At 43.7% G+C, this 24,892-nt stretch overlaps 1 protein-coding gene across 2 annotated transcripts in view; it reads right to left on the bottom strand.

Moving 5' to 3' along the window:
• Positions 1-4,450, bottom strand: part of TUB (TUB bipartite transcription factor) — a 103,578-nt gene extending 99,128 nt beyond the window's left edge. For both annotated transcript variants that reach the window (XM_054024974.1, XM_054024975.1), the window contains exon 1: positions 4,021-4,450. In XM_054024974.1, the coding sequence (XP_053880949.1) occupies positions 4,021-4,058 (38 nt within the window). In that variant the 5' untranslated portion in view covers positions 4,059-4,450. The remainder of the gene's footprint in view (positions 1-4,020) is intronic.
• Positions 4,451-24,892: the final 20,442 nt, after the last annotated feature.

Below are 24,892 nucleotides of genomic sequence, written 5' to 3'. Positions count from 1 at the left end.
ATTGCAAGGATAAGCAATATAAGTGAAGGATTTATATCATCGTTTTAGAGCCCACACTACAATTTCTTTTCTCATTCCGCAGTGGTCTTACAGCTTTTGTACCATGCTGCATGTAGGTCAATGAAGTTCAGGCTATGTTAAACACAAGTCTTTATGGACTACAGCATGCCAACAGTCCCAGTGCTTTTCCCCCAAGCTCTTTCCCCATTGTATTGAATGGGTGGGATATGACAGCCAACAGTAGGTATGCAACAGACCTTTCAGCTTTAAAAGCTAACAACCACTGAAATCATGACATCATACAAGAGGAGGTGGTAAGAAGTCACATCTCCAAGCAGATCAGCCAATGTAAAACTTTCCCTCAGACAGAACTGAACATAGTTTATGTGCACAATTTTTAGGGTTCTCTCTTACTGTGTATGTGCAAATCTCTGAAAAGAGCAAGTTTTGCCCTAATTTACTAACACTTTTTCATATATAATCCAGTTACTGAAATAAAACACACTTTAGAGATTCAAGTTTGCTGGATAAACATATTTTGGGCTGCATCTTCTGGGATGCTGAACACTACAGAGTTTAATGGGATTTGCCGGTGCTTACCATCACTCAGAATCCAGCCCTTTCTCAAATGAAAAATAAAGAGCTCGAGTTCCATAGGACAGAATTAATAATATTACCATAAATCTAAACAAAAACATTTACTTCACAGCAGAAGGAATTTGATTACTTTATTTTTTTTTAGCAGTTGCTAGTTGTAATAGTAAAAGAAAACATGCATTAAAAATAAAACCAGACAGATTGTGATAAATATCCACAAGAGGCAAATATGAAGAACCACTGCCAAGGGTAGTATGTTTCTATGAATTGTGCAGTACAGAAGAGATCAAAACAGCAGCGTGGAAGGAAAATGTAGCAACACATTGTGCTTTGTTTCCCTCTCTATAGCCACCATCAGCTCTTCTGCAAAGTTGAAGCATGGCCTGTCAACTGCGTGAGAAAAGGTGAAGGCCAGGCTGCAACAGGGAAGAGCCATGGAACAACTGATTTGGTGGAACACTGTTCTTTACTACATGGCTCCAAATGACATCATAGGCTTAGCTAGTGGCTTTTGGGGCAGGATTCCATCTTCTTTTGTGCTCTGTCTCTGCTCTGATACACACCCTGAAGGCACAGTCCAGGAGTCAATGACAGTATTCTTACATTCTGTGTAATCATTTTTAAACTCCTGAATCTCTGAACTACTTATGTTCGTTAGGACTAAAATCTTCATGGATCTTCCTAAAGAAAAACATTAGTTTTCATTTACATCATTAACCACCTTATTTTTACTCCATGTTAGGGACTGATTTATTCATCTTCTGTAATTATAGTGCATCTGTCACTATGATATCTAACCACTAGCTGTAATTCATATAAAAAGGTTAACATATATTGGGGGCAAAGCAGTTTCCCTACTATACTTTTCAAACAGTTGTACTAGTTTTTAAAATGTCTTCTGTAAAGAACTTTTTAAAAAATGATGATTTCATCCTAAAATTGTTGAGTACTTTATTTGCATATAAAGAATTGTTTTATTTACACAGACTCTGGTGGAACATGGATAAGATAGTTTTGTTGTGCTACCAATGTTCTGAATATATCTATTCAAACTAAAACATCTCCATTTATAACCCAATAACTACTCGTTGTACAGTAACTAAAGCCCTGAAATATGATTTAATAACATGAAGCCATTATATTAAATAAAACTCTCAGACCCTTTCTTTTTGCAACCCTTCAATTTAAAACACAGAACATTTTTAAATGAAATCTGATAAGAAAATTAAACTTTTAAAAATAAGTAATAATAGAAGGTCTTCAGAGCACTGTACAAGCAACTGGAAACCTCATGAAACAGACAATATAAAACCAAATAAAATATTCAAAAGCCAAACCTGGCAAAATACATAAGGGCAACGATATAAACCTGTAGATGCAACATCAGCAATCTGTAATGCAGCCATTGCCAGGGCAGAAGCAACTTTTTTTTTTGGAAGTGAGTAAAGTTAAAAATAATCAGAGGGGTAGCCGTGTTAGTCTGTATCCACAAAAACAACGAGGAGTCTGGTGGCACCTTAAAGGCTAACAGATTAATTTGGGCATAAGCTTTCACGGGTAAAAAACCCACTTCTTCGGATGCTTATGCCCAAATAAATCTGTTAGTCTTTAAGCTGCCACCGGACTCCTTGTTGTTTTTGTTAAAAATAATAAAGCCGCTAAATATCACTTTCATAAGTAGATTTGTACCATAACTAAATTTGCCCACTTTTAATAAAGTGAGATAAGGAAACTGTGGGATAGAAGTTAATTTATTTATTAATGCAATTACCATTGGGGAAGGACTAAAGCCTCCCCCCCCAGCTCCTGCTTGTCTACACCAATCCTCTGAAACCTTTATCCTGTATCCCTTGTGCACCCAAACTCTTAATGACTTCAGCCACAGTGCCAGTTTAGACACAAACAAGGATCAGAGCCCCTAAAGTGCAGCTGTCCCACAAGCCCGGATTGCAATCTGCAGGCTATCTTGCAGCCCTTCCTCCTCTCCACCCGAACAGGGATAAGGGGATCCATTCTAGAGTGACAGGTGCTGCCCACCACACTTTTGACGCACACACCTCTCCAGAAAGAGAGCCAGCAGACAGAGACTTTGGTAGCTTATGGCAACCAAGGAACCAATGACAGAGAGCGATAGCTGGCGCTGCCATGGCAATCACAGCTCTTCTCCATGGCAGCTGCAGCAGGGAGGGCAACTAATACTGACTGCCAGGCTCCTATATGGCCCATAATGTGTCTATGCTGTATCAGAATGAGCAAGAGGAAAGGAATTATTTGGGGCATCATATACAAAAGGTTACCCACCAATGCCTACAATACAAACCAGCTGGGGATTCAGTCTACAGATCCTCAGCCAGGTGCCTAATCTGTTTGAGCAACACCCTCCAAACTCCTTTCCATTCCCCAGTGACTGCCCCTTTTATTCAATAGAGTCACCTCATCCAGCAAGAAATTACAAATAGACACGAGTCCCAAGTGCAGCACGTAACTCGTGGTGCAATTCATTCTACAAACAAAGTAGAACAGGAATGGTCCTTAGAACTGATTTTGTATCAACACCAAGATACCCCAAAAAGCTTATCCGCTGCTTTTGCTGCTGCTCTAAACAGCCTTGGTGCCTCTGAACACGGCACGTGTGTAACCGTTACAAAGCTTTTCAGCTGCAAAGTAAAAGTAGGTTTCACAACTGCCAAGAATAGATACTAGATAATGTTTTCACCCCTCAGCCAAAACAGCCAGAGAGGTTCATTGATCACAGGCAATGGGCCTAAACATGCTCTTACAGAAGTCAGAGGTAAAGCTACCATTAACTTCCGTGGGAGCAGGATTGGGCCCCAAATTTGGACTCTTACTCAGGTGGCCCATCTCAGCTCACTTTCACACCAGTGATCTCCTAGAGCCCATTTATATCTGAGAGGACTGGGGAGCGGGGAGAAAAAAAGGCAATAACTTGGTGATGTGCCCCCACTTTTACCTGGGAGACAAAAGCAGGAAAGCATCCAGGCTTCCTATCGGAAACCTGAGGTACCCCCCATCTCTCTGGCATGTTAAAAAAAAAAAGAGAGAGAGAGAAAGAGAGAGAGATCCAGCCGACTTAAGTTCCAGTCATGAAAAGCAGGATAGCAAAGGCGAGGTGCCTGTTGAACTCCCCCAACAGAACAACAATGGGCTCTCTGGCCTCCAGAGAGATAACACAGCTCAGGACCACCACCCTGGGAGCCCTTCCCCACACAAAAGGGGCGCGCTCAGCCCCAAACTGGAGCAAAACAGGGGGGTGAGCTGCTCCCCCTGCCCAGCAAGGCGAGCCCCCTCCCTAAAAACTTTGCAGGCGCCGAGGGCGAGCCGCCCACCCCACACTCCGTCGTGCCCGGGCTGCCCTGGCTCCCTGCCAGGAACCAGGACCACCCTGGAGGCGCCTTCCCCTACCTGTACGGGATCCAGTCCGCCTGGTGCTTTGAAGTCATCGCTCCCCGGGGGAGGCGGCTGCTCCAGGGGCAGCACGAGCGCTCGGAGCCGGAGGAGAGGACGCTGCCGCTGGTCCCCTGGTCAGAGTCCCCCGCGACCCGGGCAGCATCCTCCGTCTGGACCGGGCGGCAGCAGGCGGAGGAGGGCGGCGGGGGTTATCCCAGCAGCAATCCCAGCACCAGCATCCCCCCGGGGCGGGCTCCTAGCGCCGGGGCGGGCAGCATAGAGCCAGCAACCGGCGGCTCTGCCCCGCTCGCCTCTCTCCCGTCCCCGGCTGGCAGCGGCGGCGCTGGCGGCCGCGGGAGGCTGGAACAGGAAGGGGGAGCTCTCGCCGCCTCAGCCCGGAGAGGGGGAGGGGGCAGCGCCGCGCAGCGAGCCCGCCTGCCCTCGTTGTAACCCCGCCTGCCGCCCGCTCCTCTCTGCCCGCCGCCGCAGCTCCGGGCTCAGCCCCGCCAGCGCTGCTGCACGGAGGAGGAGCCGCGCGCTGGGTCAGTGCACGGGCAGCCCAGCTCTGCAGCCGACCAATCCCCGCGGCCCGAGCCCGCGGCCAGCGCTGCTACACGCACGGCGCCCCATCGCCGCTGCTGTAGGCATGGGCGGGCTCCCGCCCGCAGGGGCAGAAGCTGCTGCCCAGGAGCAAGCGGGGAGGGGAGCCGCAACCCTGCGCCCAGCTGGGGGAGGCTGAGGCCCGGGGATGACTGGGGGAGATGGAGGAAAGTTGGGGAGCAGAGGGAATGGAGGTACCGGGGCGGGGAGACTGACAGAGCGGAGGGGGCGCGAAGAGGTGGCTGGGTGTTTTCTGAGAGGGGTGCTATGGACCCCACGGGATTTGCGGCTAGAGGTTTGCATGCAGGGACTGAAGCTAGCCGACAGGTGCAGCCTAATCTTGCTATGTCAGCTGCCGCAGTAGCCAGGGCTTTGATGTTGGCAGGCTCAACTCCTTGCTCTCACCGGCGGCCTTTGGGGACCTGCAAAAATCTATAGCCAGGCCCTCCCTTAAGTTGGAGAAACAGAGAAAGCCAAAGGAGAAACGCACCTTTTTAAATGCATCTAGCCCTTTTCTTTGCAGAGATCTCACTGAAAAGGTAGCTAGTGCAAACCAGTTGCTAGGACTGAAAGCTTGTCACTGATTTTTCCTAAAGATCACACATCCTTTCACAGCCACTTCAGGCTCTCCTTTGAGAGCCTGGAAATCTAAGTGCCCCTTGACTCTTAGGAAGCCCCATGCCAACTTACACAGATAAGAGTGTGTTGTGACACAGAGACCCATTGATGCAGCTAGCAAAAGGTTCACTGTTCTATGTCAGCAACTCTTATCATGCCTGACAAGCTCACTGCAGCTAACGCATTGCTTTCCTAAGATGTACCCATAAAGAATATCATGCACTTATCTAATAAAAGCCTACAGATTCTCATAATCCTTGCAAGATGTATTTATTGCTACCATGTAAAGAGTTATGTACATGTACTGGAAGTATGTTCCTAAAAAGTCTGTGTTAAGGCAGATGTAAATTACGCATTGTAAGCCAAATCTGCATATGCAGTAAACGGGATGGGAAGATACCAAACACTGAATCACTGGTGGCTATCCTCGATAGGGGCAAAGATAATCAACTCTGGAGATACAAGTAGAAGACAAAAAAGAACATCCATTCACTGAGGAAACCCCTTGAATGGTGTGAGACATTCATGACTATTTGATTCTGGTGTTGCCCGAAAACCAGTAGCTCTATCAAAGACTGAATCCTTGGAGAAAATCTACTTTATTAAACATTGGTAAGTGTAGACCTAGGATAGCATTTTATATGTGTAGGCTCATTAGGGGCTTGATTTTGGTTGTTAGCCCTATCTGAAGCCTATGCCTCCACGTCTGCACTGCCACTGTTACCTTTGCTACCTACAATCACACCTTCATTTGCACGGTAGAATGCTAATGGAACACAAGCAACAGTATTGCTGCCCTAGCATCTTGCTGTAAAAGAAGTGGAACCCTAGGCTGACACAGACTCCTTTTGCCATCTTTATCAAGTCCCACAGGGCAAGATTTCAAACTTTACACACTTAAGTCCAGAGGTGTAAAGGACCCACAACTCTAGTTTACTTCAAGAGGAGTTGCAGGTGCTAAGCCCCAGTGAAAAATAAAATCAAACCTCTTATAGTTAGATGCCTAAATATGAATTTAGGTGCCTAACTTTATACACTCAAATTCGGCTTTCACTTCTCAGTGCCTCAGTTTCCACATCTGATACCATCACCTACTTTCCAGAAGAGTAACAACAATAAAGTAGTTAGTTTGTAAGGTATTATACAAGCCCTAAATCTCAACAGAATGCCAACAATTCTCCAGTGGCTGGGGATGTAGCAGCCATCCCAGAACCCCAGTTTATTTGGGCAATTGTCTTTTGGAAAGCTCTTCTAAATACAGGCAAGTATGTACTGACCCCAGCACAAAAAGCTGGGCTCTACTTCTTCGGCAGTAAGAGACTGGGAGCACACACATCTTAAATGAATTATTAGAAGAATTATACATTGATTGTGGTGTGGAAGCCCTGACAATCAGCTAGGCCCTGTCTAAACACATCATAAGACTAATAAGAATTCACAATCAGAGGAGAGAGAGGCATCTAATGAAGGATGGAGGAGAGGGACAACTATAGTCAATTTATTTTCTTTAAATATCTACCTAGAACTATTAATTTCATATTTTCTTGTAGCATCAATATAGCAGTGTATCTGGAGGAGGACTTGGAAGAGGGAAAAGAATCCTTATGGATCATTCAGGGAGGAGGTTCCCTGCAGACAGACATTGTGGAAGAACGCACAAAGATAAGAGTAACAAGGAGTCAAGGCTGGCAGCATTGGTCAGGAGGAAAGGATAAAATGATAAGAGACAAGAGTGTACATGTAGGGAGGAGCAGAGTTATGAAGAGCCAGCTTGTTAACCCCACCCCCCCCCAAAAAAAATCTTCAAGCAGTCCTTGTGCATTATGGTATGATCATGCTGATCATAAATCCTTTGCAGGTGGGAAGCATGGTCACCATCTAAAAAAAGATGCTGTAAAATTAGGGGTGGTTCATTCAGAGAAAGGCAATAAGAATCATTAAGGGCATGGAAAAGTTCTCATATGAAGAGAGAATGAAAAGATTAGGATTGTTTACCTTAAAAAGGAGATGAATAAGAGGGGACATGATCAAAAGTGTATGTGTATATATATATTTTTTTAAAAAAAGAAAACAGAAGCTTCTACCATCTCTATACCAGTTTATATATTATAAGGTAAGAGCTTCTGTTCTCTTCTATTCCGTTCTCTCTTTTTTCTTTTTTTCTTTTCTTTTTTTATAAACACAAGAACAAGGAGACAATCAATGAAATTAAAAGATGGCAAATTGAAAACTGATAAAAGGTCACACTTTTTCACACACAACATAACTAGACTGTAGAACTTACTGCCACAGAATGCAGTTGAGGCCAAGAATTTAGCAAGATTTAAAATGGCAGTGGACGTTTATATAGCGAGGATTATCATAATGAATTGTGACAGATTTTTGAAGGAATATTAACTCTGATGATTCACGGTTTAAATTAATCTCTATTAGAGATCAGGACCTAATGGGGGGACAAATTATCCCACATCTGTCTACTGCAGGGTTTTTGCACCTTCCTCTGAAGCTCCTGGTGCTGAACATTGTTGGAGACAGAACACTCTCAGGTCCAATCCTGTATGGCAGTTCCTATGAGTAACAAACCACACTTTCATCGCCACTAGAAAAATCTCAAATTAATTGAAAAGAATAGGCTGCAGAAATACCTGCACGCTTGTGTGGTAGTAAATGGTTTGGGTCGGTATTTTTAACTGTGCCCATTGCAGAACACAGCAAAAACCACCACTGATCAAGAAGTTCTTGAGTTCTTCAGAGGCAAATGTTCTCCGGATTTGTGATATCAATAGAACATGTACTGTCAAAAAGCCCTAAGTACAAATGTCTTCTAGATGAATTCATACACAAACATCAAAAAGGTCACACTGAACATTTGAGCTGTTTGAATTGATGAAAGTGTTTACCATAGTTTAATAGCCTGAGACAGTGTTTATGTTTAAAAATAAAAAGTGTATAGGGTGATCAGATTTTCAAGGTGAAAAACTGGGACATTTGCCCTGGGAGAGGAGGAGTTTGTAGGGTATGGTTTCAGTGTGGAGTCAGAAAGATGCATAAAGTAAAGAGAAGGGAAGGGAAAGGATTCTCATTCCTTTCTCTTGTGTTTTCTATGCTTTAGGGATTTTTTCTCTTTTACCTTTTTTTCTTCTGCTCCCCTCTCCTCCCCTTTCTTCCCTAGCTGTCACCCACTTAGCTTCTCCTCACACTCTTTGTGCCACACTTACTGTCCAACTTATCTGTTCCTTCCCACCCTCAATATTCTGCCACAGTCTGGTACTCACCTCTGAGACAGGTGAGGTTAGCAGAAGTGTGGATCCCAGTCATCATTCTGGGCCAATAGTTGTGTGCATCAGAAGCAGTACAGCTGAGCTATCTGTGCACTTAGAGTTGTGTCTTGACTCAGACTTCACAAGAATCTGATTCTGAGGGTGAAAAGGGCAGTCCTCATTGGGAAGCTCATGGAGGGTCAAGGTGGTACCCTTATTGTATAAGAGACCTCAGGATGGTCCTGGAAGTGCATAAGCATTCATTTAACCTGCTGCCAATTTTTAGCTGCTCAGTCTGGACTTGGATCCTTGAAGTGGTCAGTTTCCTGACAAAAGCAACAGAGGGTCCTGTGGCACCTTTAAGACTAACAGAAGTATTGGGAGCATAAGCTTTCGTGGGTAAGAACCTCACTTCCTCAGATGCAAGACTTGCAAGGAAAGCTTATGCTCCCAATACTTCTGTTAGTCTTAAAGGTGCCACAGGACCCTCTGTTGCTTTTTACAGATTCAGACTAACACAGCTACCCCTCTGATACTAGTTTCCTGACAGTTACTATACAAAACAGGACAAAGCACTTGTACATAACAAGTAACTCTTGTAAGTAATAAGGCAGGAATATCTGTAAGCCAACATGATAGATGGCTGCTAAGGCTAACTGTAAAGAGAATTGCATCCATCAAAAGCTATTTAGTTTTCATGCTGAATTAGTTTTAGTCACCAAGCTGATAGGCAAGACTTACTTCTGTTAGATGAAGAAGAGAATTTTTAAAAGATTAAGTGATGTATATACACAACACTGTATTATCATAATGCTGTTGGAAGCCAATGTTGTAGTTAAGATTGCAAACTCATGTGCATTGCAAAAATCGTTCACTGAGAACTGTCTCTTTGCATATAAATTTGTTACTTGAGCAATTATTCCTAGTTTGTCCTTCATGTAAGGCAGCTGTCCTGCAAATACATTTTGTGATTGAGATGATGAATAATACAACACAGCTTTACCTAACAGTTGAAAACATCTGAATTTGATACAAAAACCCTTCTGGCAATCAGGGTAGAGAGCATCCAACATTGAAGCACGAAACCTCAGTCTGCTGTTTTAATCCTTGAAACAGATATGAAATATCTGTACCAATTTGGAAATCAATGTGCAGGATATAAGTGGTTTTTTGCAGATTTTTTATTCCATTCATAGTCTTGTTTATTCTTCTTCCCTCTTACTAGAGCCACCTGCTTCTTTCTTGTTTCTAGGCTGGCAGAATGGCATTTTTAAGCATTATTTAAATTCATACCGTAGCAGAAATAAAACAGACTCAGCATGAGCATTTAAACATTTTTGTGCGTAAAGCTGAATGAAGATAGAATTAGGCCTGGTCTACACTACGAGTTTAGGTCGAATTTAGCAGCGTTCAGTCAAATTAAGCCTGGACACGTTCACACGACGAAGCCCTTTTTTCCGACTTAAAGGGCCCTTTAAACCGGTTTCTTTACTCCACCTTCGACGAGGGGATTAGCGATAAAATCGGCCTTTGCGGGGTGGATTTGGGGTAGTGTGGATGGAATTCGACGTTATTGGCCTCTGGGAGCTATCCCACAGTGCTTCATTGTGACCACTCTGGACAGCACTCTCAACTCAGGTGCACTGACCAGGTAGACAGGAAAAGCCCAGCGAACTTTTGAATTTCATTTCCTGTTTGCCCAGTGTGGACAGCACAGGTGACCATGCAGAGCTCATCAGCACAGGTAACCATGATGGAGTCCCAGGATCGCAAAAGAGCTCCAGCATGGACAGAATGGGAGACACGGGATCCGCTCGCCATATGGGGAGATGAATCAGTGCTAGCTGAACACCGTAGCAGTAAACGAAATGGCAAAATATTAGAAAAAGTCTCAAAGGCCATGAAGGATAGAGGCCATAACAGGGACACACAGCAGTGCCGCGTGAAAATTAAGGAGCTAAGGCAAGCCTACCACAAAGCCAGAGAGGCAAACGGAAGGTCCGGGGCAGAGCCACAAACATGCCGCTTCTACGCAGAACTGCATGCCATGCTAGGGGGTGCAGCCACCACTACCCCAACCGTGTGCTTTGACTCCATCAATGGAGAATCACGCAACAGGGAAGCGGGTTCGGGGTATGAGGAAGATGATGATGAAGACAATGAAGATAGCTCACAGCAAGGAAGCGGAGAAACCGGTTTCCCCAACAGCCAGGATATGTTTATCACCCTGGACCTGGAACCAGTAACCCCCGAACTCACCCAAGGTGTGCTCCCAGACCCTGAGAGCACACAAGGGACCTCTGGTGAGTGTACCTTTGTAAATATTACACATGGTTTAAAAGCAAGCGTGTTTAATGATTAATGATTAATTTGCCCTGGCAATCACGGCCAGTACAGCTACTGGAAAAGTCTGTTAACGTGTATGGGGATGGAGCGGAAATCCTCCAGGGACATCTCCAGAAAACTCTCCTTCATGTACTCCCAAAGACTTTGCAAAAGGTTTCTGGGGAGGGCTGCCTTATCCCATCTGCCATGGTAGGACACTTTACCACGCCAGGCCAGTAGCACATAGTCTGGAATCATTGCATAACAAAGCATGGCAGCATATGGGCCCGGTGTTTGCTGGCATGCAGACAACATCCATTCCTTATCTCCCTTTGTTATCCTCAGGAGAGTGATATCATTCACGGTCACCTGGTTGAAATGGGGTGATTTTATTAAGGGGACATTCAGAGGTGCCCGTTCCTGCTCGGCTGAACAGAAATGTTCCCCGCTGTTAGCCACGCAGTAGGGGGGAGGGGTGAAGTGATCATCCCAGAGAATTGGGTGGGGGGGGGGGTAGTTGGGTTTGTGCTGCATGTTAACCCGGAAACCGCAGCCCCGCCTTTTACATTGCAAACCTATTTTAAATGGCCAACCCAATGGGTGCTTGGTATGAGAAATGAGGGCGCTACTGTTTGAAACCATTCCCACATGTTAAGAGGGTAAAAAAAGACAAAAGACTGTGGCTTACCATGGCTGCCTGCAAGCCGAAATCTGTTGCCTGGCACTGCATGAGTGATCTCACACACCAAACCAGCCGGCCCTCAATATAAGAGGAAAAATGCAACCTTGTAACAAAAGCACGTGCTGTGTAATGTGAACAGCAAAATTTAACGTGAAAGAGTGTACCCATTGTTCTCTAAAATGTGTCTTTTTTAACCACCTCTCCCTTCTCCTCCACCAGCTGCAAATGTTTCTCCTTCACAGAGGCTAGTGAAGATTAGAAGGAGAAAACGGCGGACTCGGGATGATATGTTCTCGGAGCTCCAGATGTCCTCCCACGCTGACAAAGCACAGCAGAATGCGTGGAGGCAGTCAATGTCAGAGTGCAAAAAAGCACAATATGAACGAGAGGAGAGGTGGCAGGCTGAAGAGAGCAAGTGGCGGGCTGAAGAGGATAGGTGGCGTCAGCTTGCTGACAGAAGGCAAGAGTCGATGCTCCGACTGCTGGAGCATCAAACTGATATGCTCCAGTGTATGGTTGAGCTGCAGGAAAGGCAGCAGGAGCAGAGACCGCCGCTACAGCCCCCGTGTAACCAACAGCCCTCCTCCCCAAGTTCCATAGCCTCCTCACCCAGACGCCCAAGAACGCGGTGGGGGGGCCTCCGGCCACCCAGCCACTCCACCCCAGATGATTGCCCAAGCATCAGAAGGCTGGCCTTCAATAAGAGTTAAAGTTTTAAAGTTTTAAACTGCAGTGTGGCCTTGTCCTTCCCTCCTCCCCCACTCAACCCGGCGCTTCCCTCCTCCCCCACCCCTCCCAGGCTACCTTGGCAGTTATCCCCCTAGTTGTGTGATGAATTAATAACGAATGCATGAATGTGAAGTAACAATGACTTGATTGCCTCTGCAAGCGGTGCTCGAAGGGGGGAGGGGAGAGTGGTTAGCTTACAGGTAAGTAGAGTGAACGGGGAGGGGGAGAGGGTTCATCAAGGAGAAACAAACAGAAGTTTCACACCATAGCCTGGCCAGTCACAAAACTCATTTTCAAAGCTTCTCTGATGCACACCGCGCCCTGATGTACTCTTCTAACCGCCCTGGTGTCTGGCTGCACGTAATCAGCGGCCAGGCGATTTGCCTCAACCTCCCACCCTGCCATAAATGTCTCCCCCTCACTCTCACAGATATTGTGGAGCGCACAGCAAGCAGCAATAACAATTGGAATATTGGCTTCGCTGAGGTCTATCCGAGTCAGTAAACTGCGCCAGTGCACTTTTAAATGTCCAAATGCACATTCCACCACCATTCGTCACTTGCTCTGCCTATAGTTGAACAGGTCCTGTCCAGGCTGCCTGTGTACGGCTTCATAAGCCATGGCATTAAGGGGTAGGCTGGGTCCCCAAGGATAACGATAGGCATTTCAACACCCCCAATGGTTATTTTCTGGTCCGGGAAGAAAGTCCCTTCCTCCAGCTTTTGAAACAGACCGGAGTTCCTGAAGACGCGAGCATCATGTACCTTTCCTGACCATCCCACATTGATGTTAGTGAAACGTCCCCTGTGATCCACCAGGGCTTGCAGCAGCATTGAAAAGTACCCCTTGCGGTTTATGTACTCGGTGGCTTGGTGCTCCCGTGACAAGATAGGGATATGGGTACCGTTTATCGCCCCACCACAGTTTGGGAATCCCATTGCAACAAAGCCATCCACTATGACCTGCACGTTTCCCAGAGTCACTATCCTTGATATCAGCAGGTCTTTGATTGCGTTGGCTACTTGGATCACAGCAGCCCCCACAGTAGATTTGCCCACTTCCAAATTGATTCCTGACTGACCGATAGCTGTCTGGCATTGCAAGCTTCCACAGGGCTATCGCCACTCGCTTCTCAACTGTGAGGGCTGCTCTCATCCTGGTATTCTGGCGCTTTGGGGCAGGGGAAAGCAAGTCACAAAGTTCCATGAAAGTGCCCTTATGCATGCGAAAGTTTCGCAGCCACTGGGAATCGTCCCACACCTGCAACACGATGCGTCCCACCAGTCTGTGCTTGTTTCCCGGGCCCAGAATCGGCGTTCCACGCCATGAACCTGCCCCAGTAACACCATGATTTGCACATTGCTGGGGCCTGTACTTTGTGAGAGGTCTATGTCCATGTCAATTTCCTCATCACTCTCGTCGCCGCGCTGCAATCGCTGCAATCGCCTCCTCGCCTGGTTTTGCTTTGGCATGTTTTGGCTCTGCATATACTCCAGGACAATGCGCGTGGTGTTCATAGTGCTCATAATTGCCGCAGTGATCTGAGCGGGCTCCATGATCCCAGTGCTATGGCGTCTGGGCTGAAAAAAGGCACGAAACAATTGTCTAATGGAGGGAGGGGCGAGTGACGACATGGTTTACAGGGAATTAAAATCAACAAAGGTGGCTGTGCATCAGGGAGAAACACAAACTACTGTCACACAGAATGGCCCCCCCAAAGATTGAACTCAAAACCCTGGGTTTAGCAGGCCGTTGATTTCACTGAGGGAGGGGGAAGCAAATGAATACAGAACAAATCTGGTCCATCTATTTTTTACATCTTAAGCTGGCAGCAGATGGTGCAGCATGACTGATAGCCATCGGCATCTTCTGGGTACTTGGCAGAAGATGCTGTATTACGACTGCTAGCCATCATCGTCAAGACGGTTCAATAGGACTGCCATCAGGACTGAGTCTCCAGGAGACAAAACATGTCTGTCCAGGTGCCTCTGATTGAAGTCACTGAGGAATATGACGATGACGGATATCAATCTTAATACACCATCCACTGCCAAAAGGCAAGGAGCTGCTGCTGTGTAGCAATGCAGCCCCATGTCTGCCAGCACCCAGATAGCCGATGACGGCTACCAGTCATACTGCACCGTCTACTGCCAAAAGGCAATTAGCTGCTGCTTTGTAGCAATGCAGTACCATGTCTGCCGGCACCCAGATGACATATTGTGACGGTGAGCTGAGCTGAGCGGGCTCCATGCTTGCTGTGGTATGTTGTCTGCACAGTAACCCAGGTAAAAAGGCGCGAATCGATTGTCTGCCGTTGCTCTGACGGAGGGGGAGGGGCCTGACGACATGTACCCAGAACCCACCGAGACACTGTTTTTGCATCATCAGGCATTGGGATCTCAACCCAGAATTCCAATGGGCAACGGAGACTGCAGGAACTGTGGGATAGCTACCCACAGTGCAACGCTCCGGAAGTCGACGCTAGCCTCGGTACTGTGGACACGGTCCGCCGACTTAATGCACTTAGAGCATTTTATGTGGGGACACACACAATCGACTGTATAAAACCGGTTTCTATAAATTCGACCTAATTTCGTAGTGTAGACATACCCATAGAGCCCAGTGGTATTAGAACAGCTTTGTGTGCTTTCCTGTTTAAAATCCTAAATGCAGATGAATAGGGTCGATTTGCACTGGTATAAATGCAATTAGATTTGTGTAAGATTTTCCAGTGTGAAATCCCTTATAACCAAGTTTTCAGATGAAGTAGAGCTATGCCAAACATTCACAGTGACACCCTAAACTAAGTAAAACTCACCTGATTTCAGGGTTACAAACTCAGAGCAAGTTCCTCACCAGGTTCACAAACTTTTTGAAGTAAGCTGGAACTGGTTTTGAATGCACTTGAGACAGTTTCTTTTTTATAATGAACTCATGCAAAGTATATGTGATTTCATATGACAAGGTGAAATTTAATGGATCAACGACAAAGAAGATTTTCACATAAATCCTGCAAAAATCAAAGCACTGAGTGGTAATTTCACCATAAAACCTCAGGGCAGGTCTACACTACACGCCTGAATCGGCGGGTAGAAATCGATCTCTCGGGAATCGAATTATCGCGTCTCGTCGGGACACGACAATCGATCCCCAAATCGACGCTTCTACTCCACCAGCGGAGGTAAGAGTAAGCACTGTCGACGGGGGAGCCGTGGAAGTCGATTTGCCGCCGTCCTCATTGCGGGGTAAGTTGGCTCCGATACAGCGAATTCAGCTACGCTATTCGCGTAGCTGAATTTGCATATCTTAAATCGACACCCCTCCCCCCCCCGGTAGTGAGGACGTAGCCTCAGTCTGGACCAAAGACTTGATGGAAAGATTTCCACTGACTGCAGTGGGCTTTGGATGAGTCCTCAAAACATTTAGGCCAAATTCCATCTTTCTGCTCAAAGACTGATAGAAGGAGAAAGTTCAAGTTTACATCTTTCTGCCTCTTTTGCTAATAATATGAAAATCCAGCATTTGTGACATCTCGGTTTTCTATTATGATACAAGAAGTGTGTAGTGAAGGTGAATAATTTGGAGATGAAACTCTGGGAAGGGACATAAATCTGTCTGTAAAAGTTTTATTGCAATTTTTACTTGGCTGAGCTTTTCTGGACAGACGCAGAGGGTCACTTTCCTTTGCCTTTATTTCATCTATCATCATGCCAATGAGTACATTTCTATTTCTTTATTGTGATGCTGGAAAGCTTAGAGATCCATCAGTAATATGCTGGAATAGTGAACTAGCAGGATCATCAGATGGATTTGCCTTCAACCTCCATTTAATTAATTATTTGATTAATAGTTCACATAGGTGAATTCTCCACTAATACAATACTTAAAAACAAAATTGAACCAATCATATACTGTTCTTCCTAAAGTTTTGCGTAGCTTCTATTTTAAAAAAGTTTGTTCTGGCCATTGAACCTTCTAAATTAACCAAGTTTTATATTATTGTATGCAATGTTGTGGTAGCCATGTTGGTACCAGGATATTAGAAGGACAAGGTGGGTTTTTACATTGACAGTTTTGACTTCTTACACTCCTCTACTTGTTCTGATGCTTACTTACTGAATTTTCTTCAAGTGACTGTTGTGTTCCCAACATCTATGTGCTTGCTTGCAATTGGCCATCCTGCTTGAGACACAGTTATACATTTGTTTTAAAAATCAAATACAGGTATTCAAAACAAAATTGTACCTTCCAAATATAAATTAAAAAAAATAGACAAGCTCTTGAAACCAGAGGATAATTCTGTACAACTTTATTTCTCCCAAAGAGGTTTCAAATCCACAGTTTTTTCAAACCCGATTATAACCATGTGCTTTTAAAAGCTGTTAGACTCACATAAAAATGAACTTCAAAATTGAAGTGCTCCCTGCAGAACTAATAGGTGGAACTGAAAATGTGTTGCTATAAATGTTAGCTTGGAACATCAATATAATGACCTCATTTTATGCCCTTTATATTTCTTCTCCCAGTGAACATGATTAGAGAAAGAGGTCTGTTTCCTTAGACACAAATAAACTGAAGATGTTGCAAGATGTACTTATCCTGGAACCCTTCAACATATAGTTGCAATCATATTAAAAATGAGATTGAGTTCCATGTACAAGAAAAGAAATTACATCAGTTCAGCTGCGCTCAAGCTGTAGCCACAAGTAACTAGAAAATCAGGGGAGTGGATTTAAAATGATTTGAGCTTTTTATAACCAGGGATATATAGTCCATTAGCTCTCAGTCTTCAGTGTCTTTAGATGACAGTTAAGATTGAGAAATATCTTGTCATTTTTGCTATTCCTTTTGTTTGCTATTTTGGTTGGAAATGTCTGAATTAAGAAACTGGGTGAAGTGAAAGAGCATTTAAATTATTGCTTTGATACTCTCCTCACAATACAGAGCCTTCTGCACAGCCCTCATCACCGTGCTATCTGAGTGCCTTACAACCACAAATGTATTTTATCCTCACATCACCTCTTTGATGTGGGAAAGTACCATCTCCATTTTACAGATGAGGAAGTGAGGCCTGGAGTAGATGAAGTGATTTGTCCACAGTCACAAGTCTGTGGTTAAACTGGGAATTAAATCCTGGTCTCCTGAGTCCCAGTCCAGTCCCCTATCCACTAAACACATAGACCATCCTTTCTCCCATCTCGACTAACCTTTTGCTAAAACGCCAAGGAAAATGGACATCATTCTATTGCTAATCTCACGAGTGGGTTGATTAATCACTTATGCATACCATTAAATGGAATGCCAAATCTGCTCATTTACAATATATGTAACTATGTAGATCTGTAAATTATGCTTTAAAATTATTGAACTAATACGTATCCGCCTATTGTGGGTGCAAAAGCATGGGGAGTTCAGCATGGCAAACACTGCCTTAGACCTTTACCTTTGCCAGGAAAAGAGGTCAAACAGAGCATAATATTTACTCTGTATTTCTCCAAGTTGTAGCCTAATGTAATTGATTATTTCAAATATAGAGACAGCATAAATTAAACTTTAACAGCTAGCTGACTATGTGTTCTTGCAAGAGTTATTAGTTCTATTGGTTTCATTTTACTGGTAAAAATTACATAGTTCTGTAGAGTCACTTTCTCAATATGACTACAGTTTTGGCTTTGTAGACAAGGCAAGAGAGTTAAACACAAATGCTATCAGTGCCAGGCTCTACAGTATTCAGTCCAGTCTGTTAAAAGTCCTTTTTTTTAAAAAAAAAAAAAGGATTGTTATAAGATGGTTTGACCCATGGTTTACCAGGTTATAACTAGAGCCAGTCGGGAATTTATTGACAAAATGTTATTAATTAAAAGATGCCGATCTGTCTAAACTGAAACATTTTGCAGGAATGTATGAAGTTTTGACTAAGCTTTCATCAGGAAAAATTTCTCAGGTCCAGGATAGGGTTTCTGCTTAAGGAGAGAGAGACCGACCCCAGAATAGTCAATAGCCTGTTGCTTATGGCACTCACCTGGGATGTGGTAGAGACAGGTTCAAGTCCCTGCTCTAAATCAGGGACAATAGGGATTTAAACCTGGGACTCCCACATCTCAGGCGAGTGCCCAAACCACCAGGCCATTGGCTATTCTGCAGCGGGTGTCTCTCTCTGGTTTTGTCCTGATGCAGAATAAGAAAATATTTGAAATCTTAAAGATTCTCAGTGGATGGGAATGGCTTTCTCATCCACTTCTAATTACACAAAAGAGTTAACAGTGACTGATCCAGACCACCCCAGCTTCCAAAGGAGGGCTCCAGGGAAGCTGGAAAATTCCACAAGGTTGGCTTTGTGGAGTTTCCTTTGGATTGTCCCCTTCAAGGGGAAGGGGTTCTGGGAGATGTGGATTTAAGAAGCGTTTAGCTGTCCCATACATGTAGATCACTGGGGTACCCTAAATCCACAGCATAAGGTGCTGTTCACATGGCTGGCTACACACTCCCAACATGAGTCCAGTACTCCACCCAAGCTATGTGCTGTGTTTTTCTGCAGCTGCTCAGAGACCTTGGAGGGGAACCAGAGGGAGTTATCACAGTTCTAATTGAAAACATTAATCTCATTATTATCTATCACAGAAGACTAGTAAAGGGCTTTTTTTTTTCTGTTTTGCAGTTCACTTCAGTCTTCATTCATTCAAAAAATAAACCGTAAGTAGGAGTTGGTTTTTTGGCTAACAGACTGTAAAAGCCTGACTGCCTCTAGCACTGCACTGGGGTAGTGAGGTCAGTACTGACTCAGAGGGGAGTGTGTTCCCAGGCCATTGCCTGCTGCACAGCAATCCTTAGCACTGCACACAGGCACTTAGATCAAAACTAATAGAGAGGTGAGAGCATCCCTACCGAATTGCCAAAAATTCAGCTATTAATATGGTAATAAGCAAGTTTTCCCTTCAAGTTTTTCAATGTTTCAACTGGACTTTTTCTGTAAGAAAAAAAAAATCAAAGCAGTCTTGTTTACTCTTCTATAAAAAGTTAGCTAGATTATTGTTGGCAAAATATCTTTCTTGGCACATGCATAGAAAGCTAAGCTTTTAAAATTTCCCCTTTAGACATAAAATTACAAGTACTTAAACAACAATTAATTACTAAGCAAAGCATGTATTCAGACCCGAACAGCACTGGAAAAGCCACAAAGGATGCATTAAAATGAGATTTCCGCTTTCAAAAGTTGAGTTTTTCAAACAGAAGATTTTCCCTTTTTGCATAACGGGAGATAAAGTAAAGCAACATCTCTCATGCAGCTCTAGAATAGAAAAAGGTAATGAAGAAAAAGAAATCAAATGTTCTGAGTTTCTATATATCATATCCTGTACATTTAATAAAAGAATTATGCAGATAAAAGGACTGCTCCGAATCTGTGCCTGTATCAATTTTCATGCAGAAAGCTGTCTTAAGTGAATCTTGTTATCTCCTCCTTTGGCATCTTATGTCCTCTTCAGACCTCATCAAGCTTCTCCTAGAGTACTGCAGGGTTTCTCTGGGGTCCTTCTCTTTCCAGGTCTGATTCAGCACCTCTTCTTTGACTCTCAGACATTTCCAAAACTCCTTCTCCACTACATGCCCCCTTCTTTCTAGGCCAAATCCTTCTCACCCTACTCACATGAGTAACAACAGTTTGGTGCCTGTGAGTAAGGAAAACAGAATTTGCCCCACCCCACCACCCTCTCTAGAGTTGTAAAGCCAGTTATGTACTAAGTACGTGTACATGTTCTAAGTATACATCTGACACCTACTGTTCAAACTACAAAGCTGTACATGTAGGCTCCTTGCATTGTCTCCAACTCTTGAGCAGGGTCAGCTACTATTTGACCATTTAGCAACAAGCTGTGATTAGCTGAGCTTCAGAGACAGGGAAACCTCCACATTCACCCACAATGAATTGTCGCTGCAAAATCAAAACCAAAAGATGTATTTAACACATCCTTGTCCCAATGGACCTGCATATAAGATTTATGCTTCTGGAGTGACAGTGTAAAGTCAGATTCTGATAAGATTTGCACAACTGAGGCACAACCAATGTCTCTGTACACATTAGAAAAGTTCCTTATAAAACTGCTACTTTCATACAATGATCTCAAAGTGCTTCATGGTGAATTACACACAATATGCTAATGCTACTGAAAAAAATTCATGCTTCAACTCTGGGGCTAGGATCTCTGCAGCACCCCAACAACCTTCCCCAGGGATGGCATAGATGAGCTCTGGGAGCAGCCATCTTCAGTCCTCTTTGGCTGATAAGATAAACCAGGAAGAATCTTGAGATTGGGGAGAAAAGTTGCGGTGGGGAGGGAAATGGGACAGGAGAAAAGGAATCTTGCTTTGGGATGTGAGCAGGGGTTAGAGGAAAAAATATCAGATTTAGAGACATTTACTAAAAGCTGCTCTAAAGCCTGCTGAAGTTAATGGAAAGACTGCTGGTGATTTCAATGATCCTGGGATCAGGCCTGTTCCCAAGAAGTATTGACGTGTTTAGACCATACATATAGTGAGCATAATAATAAAACAAAAAGTGAGTTTAAGCATTCACAGTGGAAATCTGCCACATGCCAGTACTTTGTTGCTGGACCTGGAAACGGCCTACTCTGCTGCATCTCACCAATTCCTCATTCTGTTTTACAAAGCCACTGAGAATCAAGTTTGTTTTTTTCAAATCCTGCCTCCTCCTGCTGACCAGTACCCCATTCCAGTGCTTACACTTATCAGCCCTTGTCTCTCTCTCTACTTAATAATAATAATACTCTCCTTATTATAATAAAAAGGTGGACACAAACTTTTCCATTGTTTTAACTGCTGTGCTCTGTAAGATACAGTTGTGGTTTGAGCAACCTGTTAGCAGATGACACTATATTGCAGTGTAACAGCAAAGACTGCTGGGACACCAGCACTGAGACCTACTGATATTGTTGATCTCAGCATGTAAATCACAGCAGATCTGTATAGCAATAAGGCTTGTCTTTGTCCTCCAAAAGAAAAGAGACTCACAAAAGGAAATGAACCCAAGGAGAAATGGAAAGAGACAGAAAGAATACAATCAATATTTGAGACATGGAAAAAGTACACAAGAGGGTAATAGATACATTGATGTGAAAGGGAAGAGGGTGACAGAGATGAGGGGAAAAGTGAGAAAGGGAGACTGAAATCAAGAAGGCAAGGTTGGAGTTAATGGATAATCTAAAGACAATTAAAGGAACTACCCATAAAACCATTTATATCAGCAAGCTGAAAAAAAGCCACAATAAAGATAAAGACTCAGAAAGCACTGAAAATAATGTATATTCCAAGGGTGACCATGGGCTATACAAGCCATTGATATGTTATATTATAATTAGAAGGAAGTCATCGATGAAGTACCCAACGATAAGTCATACGTGAAATAATATCAGAAAATGAAGATATGTGTTTCTGTGTTTGCCAGCTTCTCACTCCCTAATGGCACTGAATTTTGTTGGATCTCATATTACACAACACATCTACTATAAAGTAAATTAATGAAACCTGTAAGAAAACAAATTCCCCACATATTTTTCTGAAATGGAAAATTTGATTTCAAGTTTATAGAAAAAGAAATGTAGTGCTAAGTTATCATTTCACAGAGAGCTAGCTCCCGAAAGCACTCCAAATACTGGGAGTTCTGTTCTTGGAGAGCTTGTAGTATTGAGCCATTTTAACTATTAAATGTTAGGTGAATAGTTTGATTTTTTTTTTTCATTTTTAAATGAACCAGTTTGTATACAGCATCCTAGCCATATCTAAATGTATTACATTTTGGGATCAGTGAACTCAGGGTAATCTGTGGCTCAGGTATAAACTACACTATGGAAGGAAACCCTAGGGAGAAATAGACATTTCTAAAACAAGTCCTTAGAACAAGTCAAGAGATTAATGCACATTTAGCCTGCAGCTAACCTAACATGAAAGTATTTGAGAAAGGAAAATGTGATCATGCTAGAAAGTCTCACGACCCATTTATTCAAACTAGGAGAACATGGCACAAGTACCAAATTTTCTTGTTAAGATTTAATTTAAAAAAAAAATCATATTCAGGAAATATGCTAATTCTATCTGCCTTAAGGAATTTGCTGATGAATTCTCAAACTTTCTGAAGGGCCAGCATATATCAACTCTTTTTACTAAGTGTTTGATAATGATCCCTGTGATTTAACCATTAATTAGGAAAAAAGATTTTCAAAAACATTCTGTTCTAGATGCCAGATTGACATCCTTAGTGAGTGAAGTTCACTGTCCACAGAAGAAATTATAAGTCAGCAGCCATGCAGAAATCTCTATAATTACCTTTCCACTGTGCAGTCCATCAGAGCCCTATTTGACCACCCTTTGGAGGGAAAGTTTAATTTTCTCTTTATGCTCAATAGTTTGTTGCCTCTACTCTGCAAGTGTCCAAATTGAAAAGTAGTGCCAATAGTAATGATGACTTCTGTGATATGGATACATGTTTCCTTAAACTAGATGGAGACTATGCACTCAGTTAATACTGGCCACTTAACAGTCATCAGATCAAAGTGATTTTCACTCACTACTGACCTGGGCTGCATTCCAAGCAGACACAAAAGGAGATGACTGTATCCTATTGCCAAGCCCATGAATAGAGCTTGTTGAAAATTTTCAAGTTTTAACATTCTGCAATGAAAGCCAGAGATTTTTTTTCCCCCACTGAAAAGGTTCACAAAATGTTTTGTCCCATTTTCTGACCCTATCGTCATCCAGCCCCCTCATTTTTAAAAATAAAATATTTCTTAAAAAAATAAGATTACAAACACAGGAAAAAAAACCTAGGAACCAAAATAATTTGAAATATCTAAGCACAATGCCAAATAAGGAGGCAAACAGGGAGACAGCATGGTCTAGTATGTAGACCACTGGTCTGGAACTCAGGAGAGCTGAATTCTATTATTGCCACTGGCCTGCTGGGTGATGGTAGACAAGTCACTACACCGGCTTTGTGCTTTTGTTTCCCCTCCCAATATTTGTCTGCTTTGTCTATTTAGATTGTAAGTTCAAATGGGTTTTGCATCAGACCTTGAGAAGGGAGAACGGGAAAACAACTTATTCTGTTATTTAGCTAGGGTACGTCTAAAGTACAAGCTAGGGGCATGATTCTCAGCTCGCTTAGACACACTCACACTAGCTCTCATTTGAGCTAGTGCAATAAAAATAGTAGTGTAGCTGTGGTAGCACAGGCAGCGATGGCATGGGCTGGCTGCCCTCAGTACACATCCACTTGGACCCTGGTGTCACTGCCACCACTGCCCATACGACCACAGCTACACTACTAATTTTAGCATAATAACTCACCGGAGAGTTGGAGCAAGTATGCGTATGCAAGCTGGGAATCACCCCCCCAAGCTCGCAGCATAGATGTAGCCTAAGGAGGCAGAAATAAGCTGATGGTTGCAAGGATACCCTCAAAAGGATAGTTAGGAGGTTGTCTCACAGCCAATTTACCAGTAAATCTGCAGTTCATCAGTTATCCTGGATGTGACAAGTTCTTTGTGAAAAATGTCAGAGCCAGCATCTGCTTTAAGAAGCCTAGCTAGATTCAATTAATACCTGCTGAGCATTTTGAGCTGAAGACAAGTTAGTGCATAAATTGTATTTGAGTAATGGGCATCCATCCTTCCTTTGTTTATGGTGACATACATGCTGTAAATTCCTCTGGGGAAAACTGGCTACATGCATTAGCCAGAGCAGTGCTTATAAATTATAGAATATACTTCAAATAATAAAGACAATGTGAGGATGGAGAATTCAATTTTTACATGAATTGAAAATCTATTTTACTACTAACCAATACAGCTTGTAGAAAGAGTAATCCCCCATTATGCCATATAAAAGGCATTTAGAAGCAATATTGTTCCTCAATCTCTGAGATCTGGCTTCTTCCAAAGAAAGGTCAGTGGCATACCTTTGTAATGGATGAAAGGCAGGGCTGACTCTAGGCACCAGCAAAGCAAGCAGTTGCTTGGGGCAGCAGATTTGCAAGGAGTGCAAGAATCCAGCATGGGAGCTGAGAACCAACATAGGGCTCTCCCCCCACCCGCACCTCCTGCTGCCCCAGTCCTGGGCTCTTCCCCTCCCCCACCCCCGCACTCCCTGCCACCCCACCTGTGGCCCCCACTTGCACTCCCCTGCTGCCCCAGCCCTGGGCTCTTCCCCCCCCCACACCCACACCTCCTGCCGCCCCAGCCCTGGGCTCTCCCCCAAAGAAGGAATTGGGGGAACTAAATGGAGGTGCACCTCTCTATCTGAAGCCTAGCAAGGGAGGTATGTGGATCCCACTAGAATTTAAAATGAAAAGTAAGGGAGGGTAGGCTCTGGACCTGGGCAGCTTTAGAAACAGTACCAGGCACTTAGGATTTCCACTTCTGAGCCCTGGAAGCAGAAATTGACTTTTCCTCTCCAGATATAGCTAATATTCAGAAAGGGAATCTAGCTCCTGCCTTCCAGATTTGAACACCCTCAAAATTCAGGAGTGCTCAAGCTCAACTTGGGCAGCTGTTACTTCATTTCTCCCAAATCAAATATACTGATCCACTGTAACTTGCTGTAGAAAAAGTAAAATAAATTGTGCAAGAAATGCTTCCCAGTGATTATTAGGACTGGAATTGCT

Source organism: Malaclemys terrapin, chromosome 4, assembly GCF_027887155.1.
Source record: "Malaclemys terrapin pileata isolate rMalTer1 chromosome 4, rMalTer1.hap1, whole genome shotgun sequence".
Classification (NCBI taxonomy): Eukaryota; Metazoa; Chordata; order Testudines; family Emydidae; genus Malaclemys; species Malaclemys terrapin.
This window is presented reverse-complemented; position numbering and strand designations above follow the sequence as displayed.